Source organism: Cnephaeus nilssonii (assembly GCF_951640355.1).
Source record: "Cnephaeus nilssonii genome assembly, chromosome: 15".
In the NCBI taxonomy this organism is placed as follows: domain Eukaryota; kingdom Metazoa; phylum Chordata; class Mammalia; order Chiroptera; family Vespertilionidae; genus Cnephaeus; species Cnephaeus nilssonii.
The window spans coordinates 34,675,194-34,692,215 of NC_137086.1; the positions used below are offsets into that span (position 1 = coordinate 34,675,194).

The window sequence follows — 17,022 nt, forward strand, 5'->3', positions numbered from 1 at the left end:
GCCTTCCCGACCCGCCGTCTCCGGGTCTCCGGGTCTCCGGGTCTCCGGGTCCTCAGAGTGAATGACCTCCCCGGCTCGTTCCTCTTCATTCACGGCTGAGGTCTTTTCGCCCTTCCCCAGCCCTCCCCACCTCCCCACCTCCCCACAGCACACCGACCGCTCTGTAACTCCTGCTCACACTTGGGTAAGTCAAAAATCGGATTCCGTGCTCGGCGGAAGATCTTGTTGTACCTTCTTAACGTGGTGTTTTTATTAGGAAATCATGGGAAAAGGCAGAGGATAACGTAAGCATCGTTTGTGTAGACACCATCCATCTTTCCCAAAGCATAATATTATATATATATGTGTGTGTGTGCGCGTGTGTAGGCATATTTTCGTTGAAAAGAAATCATTCCAAATACATCTGAAGGATCCCTCCTCCTCCCTTCTGATTTGGTCCCGTTCGCCTCTCTCCCCACAGTCCTGAATTTGGTGGGGTGTTTTTTTTTGCCGCATGTTTTTAACGCTGTTACTACAAACTATGTGTATGCCCATAACTGGCATTGTTTTGAAGCTTTATGTAACCAGCATCACATTTCTCATTCTGCCAACTTGCTTCTTTAGGGCAGCATAGTATCTTGGAACTTTGTCCATGTTGATTTTAGATCTAGTTAATTCATATTAACTAATGTATTCCATTGTAGGGATACACCCTAATTCATTATTTTCCTGTTAGTGACTATTTTAGATGGTTTCTAATTTTAGATATAATTTTTTTTTAAATTGATCTTTTAGAGAGAGGAAGGGGAAGGGAGACTTCAGATTGTTGTTTCACTTATTTATGCATTCATTGGTGACTTCTTGTACTTACCCTGACCAGAGAAATAACCTAAGCCAGGGACATGTTTCTAGTTTTTAATGTTACAGTGTAGCAGTGAACATTCTTGTACCTGTCTTTTTGTACACTTGTACTGGAATTTCTCCAACATGTTTAGCCATAAGTGAAATTTATGGCTTGAAAGGAATGTGGGATTCTTTTGCCTTCTCACTCCCCCCCCTCCCACCCCAGATGAGGGAGATTCAGAATCATAGATTTGGAATTTTAGTGCCAGTAGGAACTTAGAAGATGGGACACAAGATCATAAGTAGTGTCAGGACTGAAGTAGTTATGGAAGGGAGAATGGAGTGGTGGGAAGATCTTGAGTTTTGGAGTTCTGATTCTTCCTATCTTTTTAGACCTTGGGTACTTGTAATGTGGCACTTATTCAATACCTACCTCTCAGGGTTAATGTTGCAATTAATTGAATGATCATGTATAATTAGCCTGTCCCATTCATTTAACATACACATACACACGCCCAAACAATACCAAATGCTTCTTTAGCTCTCTTAGAGGTAAAAGAGCTAAATCTTTTTTTTAAAATATATTTTATTGATCTTTTACAGAGAGGAAGAGAGAGGGATAGAGAGTTAGAAACAACGATGAGAGAGAAACATCGATCAGCTGCCTCTTGCACACCCCCTACTGGGGATGTGCCCTCAACTAAGGTACATGCCCTTGACCGGAATCGAACCTGGGATCCTTCAGTCCGCAGGCCGATGCTCTATCCACTGAGCCAAACCGGTTTTGGCAAAGAGCTAAATCTTTAAAAAAGAAGTTACAACTTGAAATAACTAATGGAAATTTTATTTTTTCTGCATCAAAATAAATAACCAGAAAGAACACTAGTATTGATGTTTCTCTTTTGTTTGCGTTATTTTGGAAAGTATATAGACTATTTAACTTCCATTTGATTGTCTCTCCCTAACTAATGAAATTTTTAACCAAAGAGCATGTGATAAGTCAATGTTTTGACCAGTTAAATTTCAAAAACAATTAAACAATCATGTATTTTTGTGTGTTAATGTTTACAAGGCTAATTTATTCATTTAAAAGACTGCTCTTTGAGCCCTTGCTGGTTTGGCTCAGTGGATAGAGCGCTGGCCTGTGGACCAAAGCATTCTGGGTTCAATCCAGTCAAGGGCATGTACCTTGGTTGCAGGCTCCTCCCTGGCCCAGGCCCTGCTCCGGATTCGTGCAAGAGGCAACCAATCGATGTGTTTCTCTCACATTGATGTTTGTCTTTCTCTCTCTTTTCCACTCTCTCTAAAAAATCAATGGAAAAATATCCTTGGGTGAGGATTAACAACACACACACACACACACACAAGAGTGCACTTTGAGATTACATTCTTTTCTTTTTTTCTTTTTAATTCTTTATTGTTGAAAGTATTACATATGTCCCCTTTTTCCCCCATTGCCCTCTCCCAGCTTGTCCCCACCCCTCAGCCCTGGCCTTCAACTCCACCCCATTGTCTGTGTCCATTGTTATGCTTAAATGCATACAAGTTCTTATCCTCTCAACACTCCCCAGCCTTCCCTCTGAGGTGATTCTGTGTTTCTGGATCTATTTTTGTTCATCAGTTTATGTTGATCATTGTATTCCAAGAGTGAGATCATGTGATACTTATCCTTCTCTGACTGGCTTATTTTGCTTAGCATAATGCTCTCCAGGTCCATTCATGCTGTTGTAAATGGTAAGAGTTCTTTCTTTTTTACAACAGCGTAATATTCCATTGTGTAGATGTACCACAGTTTTTTAATGCACTCATCTGCTGATGGGCACTTAGGCTGTTTCCAAATATCTTAGCTATTGAAAATTGTGCTGCTATGAACATAGGGGTGCATATATTGTTTCTGATTGGTGTTTCTGATTTCCTTAGGATGAGATTACATTCTTACTGTAGGTGTTAATGGTCCTTCATGAAAGGATACCTAAGATAGGTGATAGGATTAGTTGGTTATTTTGTATGTTTTTACTTTCCTTTTTTATTATAATTACAGATTTTACTAACCCATGTTGGTCCCAAGTTTTATTTTGAAATTATTCTGTGTAAATCCAAAATCTCAGAAATTCTATTGTACTATATTCAGGACTGTAATTTCCTGATGTCTAGGATCTTTTCAAGAGGAGCTTATATTCTATAACTGGTTGCCAGTTAGTATAAAGAATTTGATAATTATTCAGTGTGAAAATGGTCTGGGTACCAGTCTACATGAAGGTGTTCACAAAATGTTAGGACTATAAACTCTGATTCAAGCAATGGATGTTAAGTTGGGTATCTCAAAGACAAATCTATTTGTGATTTCTTTTTACAAGGAAGAATATTTCACAAGGACCTTCTAATGGAATGTTTTTATTTCTTTCCTGAGGGAGGGAAAAACATTGTTTTTACTTACTTTCTTTCAAGTGGCTGACTGCTTCAGAGATTGACTCTAGATGGCACTTGACTTAGGTCCGTAGGGTATAGTAGAGGTAGCCCTAGCCCAACTCCTCTTCAGGCTCTTTGAGCTGAGTGGTGTTGGCACAGTTGTCCTGATGCCAACACATGCTGCTTTTGACTTGAAAAGACATGCTAGCCATGAAAGCTGAAGATAGTATGAATAGTCTTTCATCAATATAAACACAAAACACCCTTTTTTCCTTTAAAAAAAAAATGCCCACACCGGCAGTTAGTACTAATAAGTAAACTTTTAAGGTAGCTAAATTAAATAAGTGAATTGAGAGATTCAATGTATCAGTATGATATGATGCTCTAAATTTCTTCTGGTATTTAATTTTTCTTGAACAGAAACACCGTGCTGGACAGCCAGCGTAAACAAAAGCATTATGGAATCACTTCTCCAATTAGCTTGGCATGTCCTAAAGAAATTGATCACATTTACACACAGAAATTAATTGATGCCATGAAACCATTTGGAGTTTTTGAAGATGAGGAAGAATTGAACCACAGGTATGTCACATAAAAATGCAAAATATTTTATAGTATGTTATTTAATCATTAATTCTATAAACATATATCAGGTACCTATTATGTCCCTGCCTAAACTTTTTTTAAAAAGGACAAATGAAGAGAAATCTTGGAGTTCTTGGAATTTATATTTTAGGTGATTGTTAGGGAAGGAGACTAACATTTAGCCAAATAAGTAAAATAAATACATGTTACATGTGATGAATATTGCTGGGAAAGAGTAGTGATGCTGAGAAAAATAAAGCTGGGAATGGAGTTTGTCAGTGAAGGCTTCATTGACATTTCACGAAAAATTTGAAGATGAAGGAGCTATGTGAATAGTTGAGGGGAGAGCATTCTAGGCAGAAGGCTTGAGGTCGGAGTATACCTGCTTTAAGGAATATATAGCAAGGTAGCCTGGTGTCTAAAGCAGAGTGAGTAAGTAGGGGAATGTGGGCTTAAGGAAAGTGAGGTAGAAAGAAGTTCGGAGGGGAAGGTCAGGACATCGTAAGCCATTATAAGTTTTGGCTTTGACCTAGCTGGTGTTCTCAGTGGTTAGATTGAGGCCCCACACCAAAAGGTCACAGGTTTGATTCCCAGTCAATGGCACGGACCTAGGTTCAGGTTCCATCCCTGGGGCACATGTGGGAAGCAACCAATCAAGGTGTCTCACATCCATGTTTCTCCCCTTCCCCCTCCCCTATCCCCTTCCCCTTCCCTCTCTTTCCCTCTTCCTCCTCTCCCACTCCCTCATGTAAGGATTAACAAAAAACAAAAGTTTTGGCTTTTACTTTGAGTGAAATGGGAAGCTATTAGGGTTTTGACCAGAAGATTGACATGCTTTACTCATATTTTAACACAGTCACTCTGGCTGCTATATTGAGAATAATAGTCTGAAGAGAGATCAAGTCTTAACTGGAGAAATTAGTTGGAAGGCTAATATAATCAGGGAAGAAATGATGGTGGCTGGCAGTGGTGATGATAAGTAGTAGAATTTTGGATGTGTTTTAAAGGTAGGGTTGTCTGATGACTGTGGAATGTGTGAGAGAGAAAGAGGAGAGAGGATCAAAAATGATGCCAAGGTTTTTGGTCTTAGCACCTCGTGAAGGATGGAATTTCATTACCTGGGGAAGGCTGAGGGAGAAGCAAGTTTGGACAGACCCAGGAATCCAGTTGTTCATGTTATCTTTAAGATGCCTAAACTCTACTTTCTTTTTTTTTAATCCTCACCTGAGAATATTTTTCCATTGATTTTTAGGGAGAGGGAAAGAGAAATATCGATGTGAGAGAAACACATCGATTGGTTGCCTCCTGCATGTGCCCCGACCAGGGCCTGGGCCAGGGAGGAGCCTGCAACCAACATTCCCTTGACGGGAATCGAACCCAGGACCCTTCAGTCTGCAGGCTGGCACTCTATCCACTGAGCCAAACCAGCCAGGCTCTTCTTTCTTTTAATGTGGATTTGGATATGCCATTGGTTGCAAATTTGTTTTAATATCAAATTCATTTATTAAGAATATTATTTCATAAAAAGCAGCCAATAATTAATTTACCCATTTTAATTATCCAAAAACCTATGACTTTCAATGAGAGAATGCTAATCTCTATTATTATCACATTGAGTTGATTTTTATTCCAATGTAGGGCCAAAAAAAGTTGATAACTCATTTGGCCTTTGCAGCTTTCTTAAAGGTAATTTTGACTTTATTAGGCTTCTTGAATTTTGAAAATAACTCAAAGACGGAAACACTATTGTCACATATATCATCTCTTTGGAACTCTTAGGGACCTAAGAATGCCAAAGAGAGGTGATAGCATTAATGTGTGTATAATATGCCTTTACCCTAACACCAACACAGGTACTGCCTATATACTTAGTTGCTTTTTAAGATATTGTTTGTTTATTTGTTTTTTAATATAAAGCATGCCATTTTTTTTATTTATTATAGGCTGGTTGTTCTTGGTAAATTGAACAATTTAGTAAAAGAGTGGATTTCCGATGTTAGTGAGAGTAAGGTAAGACTTTAAAACTGCATTGAATTCATAGTTTCATTACATCCTGTTCTTTAGTCCTGGTAATAAGATGTAGAAGTTGAGAATTACCTGAAATACATTAAAACTGGCTCTTTGGTATACTTGGTAATAAATTGGTCTGGACAGTTGAATCTAAAAAAATGAGGGTTTACCTCAGAGGTAGCCAATTATCTAAAACTGCCCATTAATATCTTGCATGACTCACAGTAGTGGACCACAATTTAAATATTAAGATACTTTACTTAAAAAGCCAGATTTGGGACTTCTTGTGAAATATCAGCTCTGGCAATACTGGACCTGCCTTTGTGGAAGGCAGGAAGAGGCTTGAATGGAATTGGGCTTCTGCTCTGCAGGAATGCCTCACAGCTTCCCCACTTCCTGCCCTCTCTGAAGCAGCACCTGTCATCTATCAGTCAGTTTCTTTGTGTCTTATGGGTACTTTCCTCATTTGCATACCTGCGTGACCCCTGAGACGTAGGAGTTTGCAAACCCTAATTTATAATTATACAACTTTTTCTCCTGTGGTAGTTTAACTATTTTTCTTCTAAAATTAATTATGTATTTGCTTTTGTAAGTATTTTTAATATAACTATTTGAATTTGAGAATCATCATTATGAATATTATATTACTGGCTGTACTAAATTGAGGTAGGGATGTTCCAACTGGTGATACTATTTGTCCTTTGATTAAGTGGCCCAAACTGTTGTATATTAAGGTTTTTGTTTGTTTTTTATAGTTTTCCCATCTTGCCCTTAATAGCAGTCAGCTGAAAGTTAATGTCTCAGAGCTGTCAATGTGTCTCTGCAAACTCACTTTCTACTCTGCATGGGTTTAGAAATTACATAAACATCTGTTAGACTCCTTTTCTTTACAACTTTTATTATTTCTTTCTGTACCTTGATACATATTTAAAATTGAGTTCTTTTAAACAAAATTATGAATAAGGTTATGAGGGACTCTACTAAGTTTGTAGTCATTGGGTTTAGATAAATGATCTTTATGCTGTTTACTTTTACTGCCAAATGGCTATTGGCTCATTTCTGAGCTCTCAATAGTTGAAATTTTCAGATGTATTTTGAGCAAGTTAAATGCTAGTCATCATGAATAATAAAAAGAATTCATATTTATATCTCTGCTACTAGTTGATCAACTTATTAAGAAAAAGGCCTGTTTTGTTCACCTGCACAACCCCAGGACAGGGCTCAGGCATTAAATAAATGTTAGGGAAGCCCTAACCAGTTTGGCTCAATGGATAGAGCATCGGCCTGTGGACTGAAAGGTCCCAGGTTCGATTCCAATCAAGGGCATGTACCTTGGTTGCGGACACATCCCCAGTGGGAGGTGTTCAGGAGGCAGCTGATCGATGTTTCTAGCTCTCTATCCCTCTCCCTTCCTCTCTGTAAAAAAATCAATAAAATATATATTTTTTTAAATGTTAGGGAAACCTGTTGTCCCTCTCTAATCAGTCCATAATTTCAATGGGTGTGTAAACCAAATACCCAACTTGCTAGAATTATTTTAAAATCAGACTAACCAGCTTCATAACTTCTTGTGTATGGTCTTTATGTCAACTTGTTTCCATCCCCATTCAAGGGTGCATTTATTAGCAAAAAGAGTTAGATTAATTTGTTGAGAGATGACCTAATTTTCTTACTGCATGGTTTCTTTGCACTTAAAAGAAAAATCCAGTAGACTTTTAGATTTTCAAGGTCAAAATTTTTTTAATTAATAAAATTGCTTTTTATTCCATTTTAATCAATTAGTTCTTTAATCTATAAAAACCCTGTAGCTGGTTTTCATTCAAAATCTAGGCATAAAACCATTGTTAAAATTTTGAGACTTTGCCACAACTTGGCTTTTTTCAAAAGCAAAGTAAATAAAATATCTACTTATTTAAAAATTTAAATTGATTTTAACATCTTCTATTGCATGGATAAGATGATTGGTCATTTTATGTATCAATTATAATTCCTTCATTTATGCATGTTTTAGTTTGGAAAATATCTGAAGGATTTGAGTTAGATACAAGATTATTTGAATATTCTATACACAATTGGGATATTTAAACAGTCTGTAACTCCCAATCAAATCATTTTAGTTATTAGGTTTGTGGCAAAAATATTTTACTCGGAGATTTGGTGTGTTACTTTCTCATATGTCATGTAAGAATCATGTTTTTCAAAGTAGGAAAGTCTTAGGAGGAGGGTAAAATAAATGGTCCTCGCTTCTCTATACTTTGATTTATATTAGTCATCAATAAATTTACTAACTCCATTCTAGCTATAAAATTATCCTATCTAATAAAAGAGTAATAGGCAAATTGACCATCACTCCAACACACAAGATCGCCACCCCGATGTGGTCAAAGATGGCTGCCCCCATGTGGACATAAGATGGCTGGCAGGGGAGGGCAGTTGGGGGCGATCAGGCCTGCAGGGGAGGACAGTTGTGGGGGGGACCAAGGCCTGCAGGGGAGGGCAGTTGGGACGGGGAACAGGCCTGCAGGGGAGGGCAGTTGGGGGTGACCAGGCCGGCAGGGGAGGGCTGTTAGGGGCAACCAGGCCACAGGGGAGGGCAGTTAGGCGTCGATCAGGCTGGCAGGGGAGTGGTTAGGGAGTGATCAGGCTGGCAGGCAGAAGCAGTTAGGGGCAATCAGGCAGGCAGGCAGGCAGGCAGGCAAGCAGTTGGGAGCCAGCAGTCCTGGATTGTGAGAGGGATCCCAGATTGGAGAGGGTGCAGGCTGGGCTGAGGGACACACACACACACACATATATACCCCATGCACGAATTTTGTGCACCGGGCCTTGTAACATTAATATTTATTAAGCAGAGGAAGTAACAACAATATCCTATTATACAGATATTTTTATTCAAGATAGTCAGCAGTTATTATTCTTTGGAATTTGCACTGGGCATTGTGGGGAAATAAGAGTTGTAGGAGGCACCATTCTCACCTTCTAAGGAATTTAAATATAGTTGAAGAGGTGGGACTTACAGAAAAAGGAAGATCACTAAATATAGTATAAAAGGGATTAAAGATAATAGTAGAGGAGCAGTGAGGGGGAGGGGAAGATAATTAGGAAAGGCTTCATGAAAGAGGTGAAACTTGAAGTGAATTTTGAAAAATAGATGGTATTGAGATGGGCAAACATTCAAGGCAGGGAAAATGGCAAATGCAATGGGAAGGAGACCGGATTGTGTGACATGTTGGCAGTTGGAGCTTCAGAAGGGAAGATCAGGAGACGAGGCAAGATTCATAGGAGCATATTGTGAACTTCTTTAGGATCCAAGGATACTTACCTCAGTGGTCAGGGAAGAGTGTATTGGGAAGAGTTATAATAGAGTAATTTAAGAATATCAATCAGTGAATTTTGAGTAGAAGAGTTATAATAGAGTAATTTAAGAATATCAATCAGTGAATTTTGTACACAGTGGAATAAGAGAAAATAAAGACTAAGGGCAAAAGGATAGCTTTATGATACTGTTAAATATCCTAGAATTAAGGAGGTGGTATAAACTAAATTGTAAGCCAAAAAGATGAAGAATGAGTATAAGTATGGGCAGAAAGGTTGCCGAGCTAGGATCAAGATATTAAGCTTATCTGTCACAAAAAAACAAAGGGCAGATGGGATTAGTCAAGAGTATCCTTATATAATAAAAGGCTAATATGCAAATTGTGCCGGTGGGAGTTCCACCGACCGGGAGTTCGACCACTCGCTTATTACATGCACTGACCACGAGGGGGCGACGTGGAATGAAGGAAGGCCCTGACCAGCAGCCGGGGGAAGGAAGGCCTCGATCGGCCCTGATAGCTGGCCAGGCCTAGGGACCCTACTCATGCAAGAATTTTGTGCACCAGGCCTCTAGTGATAATATAGAGAGCTGAAAGCATTAATTAGTTGGGTAAAATTCCTTGTGACTATTGAGAGTGATGGAGCCAAAGATATGCAATTGGAGGGGACAAGTAGGGTCAAGTGATAAAAAGTGTTTTTCTTATATAGAGATGTGTGCATGTGTAGTGGGCATGGATTTTTGTCTTCCCTCCTTATTCAAGCTGGAACCAAAAGAGCTCTGAAATATTTTTACAAATCTCAACTTATCCACATTGACAAATACGTATGTATCTGTAGCAGTTAGGTGACTTTTATGCTAAATAATTTGAATAATTGAATGCCTTTTGTTTAATTTTATTTTAGAATCTCCCACCTTCTGTTGTGGCTACTGTTGGTGGTAAAATTTTCACTTTTGGCTCCTATAGACTTGGAGTACATACCAAAGGTAACGGCTTTTCTGTGTTTTACTAATAAAAATGTTCACTAACAAACTTTTATTTGTTCATAATTTTAAAATACAGAAGAAAAAATTCCCATTCTCTCACTACTCAGAATTAATTATTATTAGCATTTTCTATCATTACATGTTTTCTTTTACATGTTTGTGTGTACTTAACAAAAATATGATACATAATATGCTCTTCTTGATAAGAAATACTTTGATTTGTAGGAGCTGACATTGATGCACTTTGTGTAGCTCCAAGACATGTGGAGAGATCTGATTTTTTTCAGTCTTTTTTTGAAAAATTGAAGCATCAAGATGGCATTAGAAATTTAAGAGTAAGTATCCTCTGGTATTTAGTATCTTGAACTTGTTAATAAAACTCTAAAAGCTAGGGCTTACGATTGTTGAAATATTTCTTAAAAAGTTGCTCTATCTTGTTAAAATAATGGATAATGATTAATAACATGGGCTTTATAGTTTTACACATCTGGATTTGAATCTAGAAATCTACCAAATATTAGCTCTTAGATTTTGGTCATTACCCATTCTCTCTGAGCCTTTGTTTTCCTCTCTTATAAAATGGAGATGGCGTATAATAACATTTTTATAAAGTTTTTTTGAGGACCCATGAGATAATTTACATATATAAAGTTTAATTAGTAGTAACCCTTTATATGTATACTAGAGACCCAGTGCACAGATTTGTGCACTGGTGGGGGTGTGGCCTGCGGTGATCAGCCCGCTGTGGGAGCGCTGCTTATCCTGGTCAGCCGAGTGGTGCTCCCACTGTGGGAGTGCACTGACCACCAGGGGGCAGCTCCTGCATTGAGCGTATGCCCCTGGTGGTGAGTGCACATCATAGCAACTGGTTGACCAGTCGTTCTGGTAGTTCCACCATTCAGTCGCTGGGCTTTTATATATGTAGATATGTAGCCATTCATTCAGCAAATTAGTTTCAGCACTAATGATCCATCAGACATTGGCCTTAGTCCCACAAATACAAGAGTGAACAAGACATAGTTTATGGGAAGGAGGGATTGGGGGAACTAACCGAGTGAATAGTTCTAATATCTGAGATGCTAGGTGAAGTTCAAAGGCTCTGTATTATTTGGGTGTGTGGGAATGGAGAAGATGATTAAAAATTTATATTAGGATTAAGGAAGACTCAGACTTTTCTACTAAATCCAAACTATATTGACTGTATTATTTTTTGATAGATTAATCATAAGTTCTGATTGTATTTTAATTTCTAACACAAGTGCTCTTTGTAAATAATCAGTTTTCAATTTGATCAACAATAATAAGTACTCAGATGATAGCAATTCTGCCTGCCAGTTTATGATGAATATTTTTAGGAGATTAAGTTAGATAACAACTGTCAGACATTTTGTGCATCTTAAATAACACAGTCACAAAGTAGAAGTACTTACCTAGAATGTGAGGCCAAGAACATTTTCACTTTTTCTGTTGAGTTTAGTACAAATTGGGAGCAAAGGAATTCACATTATCGGCAATTAGGAAGGCTGTAGAAAGGATTACAGTTATATTATCGGCAGGTAGGAAAGATGTAGAAAGGATTATGCCATATATATATATACAGACAGTCCTTGGGTTATGTTGGACTCAACACACGTCATTTTGTGGTTTCATCACCATCTCCCATTTATTTATAAAAAAAAAGTTCCGTCTTTTCGACGTATGTACATATGTGCTTTTTATTTTTTATTATTTATTTACCTCAAGTAAAGGTCAGGAATTGTTATCTTTTAAATTTTTTTTTACTGTTTCACTTCATTACTGCTGTGTATGTGCTCCATGTGAGTGACATAGGTGCTTATGTAGGTGGGTTCTGACTTTTCTGACAAACGCCATAGGAATGGATCTCCGATGTAACCCGAGGACCTACTGTGTGTGTGTGTGAGATATATATAAATTTTTCTTCTTTTGTAGGCTGTAGAAGATGCCTTTGTACCTGTTATAAAATTTGAATTTGATGGAATTGAGGTAAGTGGTTTTAATATTTTTCTGACTTTAAAGTTGAACTATTTAACCCATAAGGGCTTTTTGGGTTATTTTCTTTTTTTAAAATAAGACTTAAGAATCTATTTAACTAATCAAATAGTCTTTAAATAGACCCTCACATTCCTCTCTCTTATCTGTTGATTTCTCACCATGGAAAATGAACCAACTTTCATCCCTACCCTAGTCTCATTTCCATAATCTCCTAACATAATAATATTATGTTAATTGCTTTGCGATTTGTTTGCTTGGGCCTTATTCTTAAGACTAATTCAAACTCCCCTGTCATAGTTGTCTAAATCTCCTTTAAATAAATTTCTCAGGTATTCTGTCATCATTCTGAAAAAATATCTCAGAATCTTCTCACCTGTTCTAATTGACACTGATTATTCTCCATGGCTGATACATACAGCTGACATCCTAACATCTTTTTTTTTTTTTTTTTTTTTACTATCATCCTGGGATTTCCTTTTGCCTCTCTCTAGAGTTTTCTTTCTTGATTCTCATTTTAGTGGCACTCACCCACTAGCTTCCTGAGAAAGAGCACATATTTTTGAGATCTTGCATGTTTAAAATGTCTTTCTTCTTTTCTCACACCAAAATGGTAGTTTGGCTAAGTAATACTTCTCAGAATTTTGAAGGCCTTGCTTCATTGTCTTCTAGCTTCCATGCTGTGTTGAAAAGTGTGATTCCATTTTAATTCCTCATCCTTTGTATGTGATCTATTTTGTCTCTTTGGATACTTACATGATTTTTTCCCCTAGTCTTCACAGTTATAAAGTTCATGGTGATATATTTTAGTATATGTCTTTTCAATCAAATATGCTAGGTATTCAGTAGTCCTCTTTCAACTTAGAAACTCCTGCCCTTCAGTTCTTGGAAATTGTATTGACTTCCATTGGATTTCCTGCCTTTGTTTCCTCTCTCCTTTCTGGAGCTCCCAATATTTGTATGCTGGACCTCTAGGATTGCCGCCCCCCATTTTTTTCTCCAAAATTTTTCCTTCCACTTATTGGCCACATCTTCATATTTTTGTTCTGCTTTTTGTGGTTTTCTCTTCCAAACTTTCTAATTGTTTTCCATTTCTGCTGTCACATATTTAATTTCTAAGAATTTTTTATTCTCTTAAATATTCCTCTTTGTTATGTATGTATTTATAGCCTCTTGTCCTTATTTCCTGGTTATAAATATTTTTAATCTTTGCTGTTTGAGATCTGCTGAGTCTGTTACCACTTAACCGTCTACTTTCCAGCTTTCATAATTTTTGTTGTTGTCTCATATTTTCCTTTGTCCTAGTGCATTATGCATTTTAAAACAAAATAAAACTAAACAAAAACAAAACAAAATTTTGCTGGTATTTTAGAGGGGTTTCAAGAGGGAGTGAATGTAAATGTGTGTTGGATCTGCCATCTTTATCTAGAAATTCACTTATAAGGTCTTAAGTTGGTGGTTTTTTTTTTTTTTTTTAATGCTTGGCATATATGTTAAAATTAAAATGCTTTCCCTTAATTTGAAGATTCAATTGCCCTCACAAAAGTTTTCGGTGATTTTCGCATCTGAGATTGCCTACATAAGCCTTTTGAAGTTTTAAAGAACTTCCAAAACTAATAATTACAACATTTTACGTTTTTGAGGTGGGGAAGGGGGAGAATGGACTAGAAGGAGAAAAAGTAATATTTTTCTCTTTTTTTGTATCTTTCCAAAGATTGACCTAGTTTTTGCAAGACTGGCAATACAAACCATATCAGATAATTTAGATCTAAGAGACGACTCTCGACTGAGAAGCCTTGATATAAGGTGTATTCGCAGCTTAAATGGTAAGCTTCTAAAAAGAAACCTCAGCCATCTGCCTGAAAACAATTTGACATATAGAGATCTTTTTGCAGAACTAGTAATAGACTTTTAAATCATTTTTAAAATGATGTAATTTTCTCTATACACATTTCTCTGACCACATTTAAACATCTTTAAAAGAAATTTGTTTGAATGTTGTTGATGTTTGTAATAGTGGTTCTCAAACATATTGGTCTCAGGGCCCGTTTACACTCTAAAAATTTATTGAGGACCCCAAAGATCTTCTGTTTATGTGGGTTATATCTAATACTGACCATCTAATATGGTCAATATTTACCATATCAGAAATAAAAACCGAGAAAATTTTAAAGTGTGTGTTAGTTCATTTTAAAATAACAGTAGTAAACATTTTTGTGTGAACAATGGCTTTGTTTTGCATTTTTGCAAATCTTTTTAATATTTGACTTAGTAGAAGATAGCTAGATTTTCATATCTGCTTTTATAGTCAATCTCTTACAATATTTTGTTTTGATTGAAGCATAGGAAGAGATATATAATTGGAATAGGGAAGATAATTGTAGATATTCTTTGATACTAAAACTTGACCAGTGACAGTTGTTTTTTTTTTTCTTTTCCACAGTTTTATTGAGGTCTAATTACATACCAAAAAATTCATTCTTTTTAGGTATACAATTTAGTAGTTTTTAGTATATTCATAGTTGTGCACCACAATTGAATTTTGGAACATTTTCATCATCCTCAAAAGATCCCTCATACCTATTTGCAATCATTCCCTTTTCCAAATCCCCAGTCCCAGGCAACCCCTAATATACTTTCTATTTCTACAGATTTGCCTTTCCTGGACATTTCATATAAATGGGATCATTAGTTTTATGTGTCTGGTTTCTTTTACTTATAATGTTTGTGAGGTACATCTATGTAGTATATATCAGTAGTTTTCTCCTTTTATTGCTGAGTAAAAGTGATCTTTTTCAAAAGGTTGGAATATCTAATCTAAAACCATATCAGTTAACTTTTTGAACTGTTACATTAAAAATGCATTGGTCTGTCTTGTTCTTTAATTGGATTTTTACCCATGCTTGATTTTGTACGATGATGCCTGGATCATTTGGAAAATTCTGGTTCACAAAGTTATTTGGCTCTTCTAAATGTTAACTCACATTTTGTTATAAAATCAAAATTACATTTATTAATATCTCCAATACCATCAGACAAGTCTAAGTATTAGAAAGCTGTCAAGCTTACAGTAACAGATACTAGTTTTCCAAAATTCTAATTTTTACTTGGAAGCTTAAATGTTATTATTAGCAACAAATTTTGTCATTTTTTTCCTTGATATAAGGCTCACTTTGCTTTGTTTTTAGAAAGTATCTGCTAAATACTCAAGCATGAATAGCCATAGTTGTCTGTCAATCATTATTTCAAGTAAAATTGGTATTCCTTAAAAAAATACACGGGTAGCTCAGCTTGCCTTGAACATGTTCAAATATCCGCACAGATTCCATAGCTCTCTTCTAACTGCAAATGTGTGGCAGTAAACATGTCTGCTTAGTACAGTGTTGCTACAGCTTTAATTTACTGCTAAGGTACCAGCAGTTTTACCCACCACTTCTTTCAGTGCACATGTTAACACAGTGGAACGGGCAAAGAAAGCCTTAGTGCAATTATAAAATAGGTTTGATCTTACAGATTCCCAGGGTAGTCTATAGACCATACTTTGAGAACTACTGGTTCATAGTATCTTTTGTTTAACTGAATCATTGTGTTTTGCTGTCCTTCCAGAATGCAACAGTAAATCACAGTGTTTATGAATAAGATTTGCATTAAAGCAATAACACTCTTAAATAACTTGGGATATTTGATTAACAGTCAAGTCAAATGTGGAAGAATGCTAAAAAGATAGTCAGACCTATCTCTTATTTAAATATTGTATTGCTTTACCCATGTGCTTTTGAATTCTTTAAATTAATTTAATTCTTTAAATGAAAGTCTTTGAATTAACTGGGTTTTTGTTGCATAATGAAATATGAATGCTTTATCTTTTTCAGGATGTAGAGTTACTGATGAAATTTTGCATTTAGTGCCAAATAAAGAAACTTTTAGACTCACCCTGAGAGCAGTCAAATTATGGGCAAAACGTAAGTATCCCAACTCTTTTATTGTATGTTTGCATTATAAAATTATAATTTTCTTTTTTATTGTTGACAGTATTACAAATGTCTCCCATTTTCTCCTTTTTACTTCCTTCTACCCAACCCCTGCCCCACTCTAGGCCTTCCCCATACTGTTTTCTATGCCCATGGGTTAAGCATATATGCATATATGTTCTTCGGTTAATCTCTTACTGTCCACTCACCCCCCAACCCATACTGAGATCTGTTATTCTGTTCTGTGCATCCATACCTATGGACCTATTTTGTTTGTCAGTTTATTTTGTTCATTAGATTCCACATATAAGTGAGATCATGTGATATTTGTCTTTCTCTTACTGGCTTATTTCGCTTACATAATAGTCTCCAAGTCCATCTATGCTGTCTCAAAGGGTAAGAGATCCTTCTTTTTTACAGCCACATATTCCATTGTGTAAATGTACCACACTTTTTTATCCACTCATCTACTGATGGGTACTTGGGCTGTTTTCAGATCTTCGCTATTATAAATAATGCTGATATGAACATAGGAGTGCATATATTTTTTCTGATTGGTGTTTCCTGATTCTTAGGATATATTTTCAGAAGTGGGATCGCTGGGTCAAATGGCAGTTCCATTTTTAATTTTTTGAAGAACCTTCGTACTGTTTTCCACAGTGACTGCACCAGTCTGCATTCCCACCAGCAGTGCACTAGAGTTCCCTTTTTTCTATATCCTTGCCAGCACTTAGTGTTTGTTGATTTATTGATGTAGCCATTCTAGCAAAATTATCATTTTCAGTTGCTAATAATAGAAGCATACACGAAAACTCTTGAGCCTATTGATACCGATTGAGGTCCAATAAGTTTTGGGGAAGCTATTTCTTTTTCAGGTGCAATAGTTATGGTGCTATAATGTGTAACTCTATTTCTTTC

General features: G+C 36.5%; 1 protein-coding gene across 7 annotated transcripts in view; it reads left to right on the plus strand.

The window, feature by feature from the left end:
* The window catches only part of PAPOLG (poly(A) polymerase gamma), a 40,314-nt gene that overhangs the window by 616 nt on the left and 22,676 nt on the right, over positions 1 to 17,022 (plus strand). For all 7 annotated transcript variants that reach the window (XR_013814603.1, XM_079791567.1, XM_079791565.1 and 4 more), the window contains exons 2-8: positions 3,652 to 3,813; positions 5,760 to 5,826; positions 10,042 to 10,123; positions 10,349 to 10,458; positions 12,074 to 12,127; positions 13,848 to 13,959; positions 16,006 to 16,095. Coding sequence is in view for 6 of the 7 variants with exons in the window: in XM_079791567.1 (XP_079647693.1) it covers positions 3,652 to 3,813; positions 5,760 to 5,826; positions 10,042 to 10,123; positions 10,349 to 10,458; positions 12,074 to 12,127; positions 13,848 to 13,959; positions 16,006 to 16,095 (677 nt within the window). In the remaining variant the exon portion in view is untranslated. The remainder of the gene's footprint in view (positions 1 to 3,651; positions 3,814 to 5,759; positions 5,827 to 10,041; positions 10,124 to 10,348; positions 10,459 to 12,073; positions 12,128 to 13,847; positions 13,960 to 16,005; positions 16,096 to 17,022) is intronic.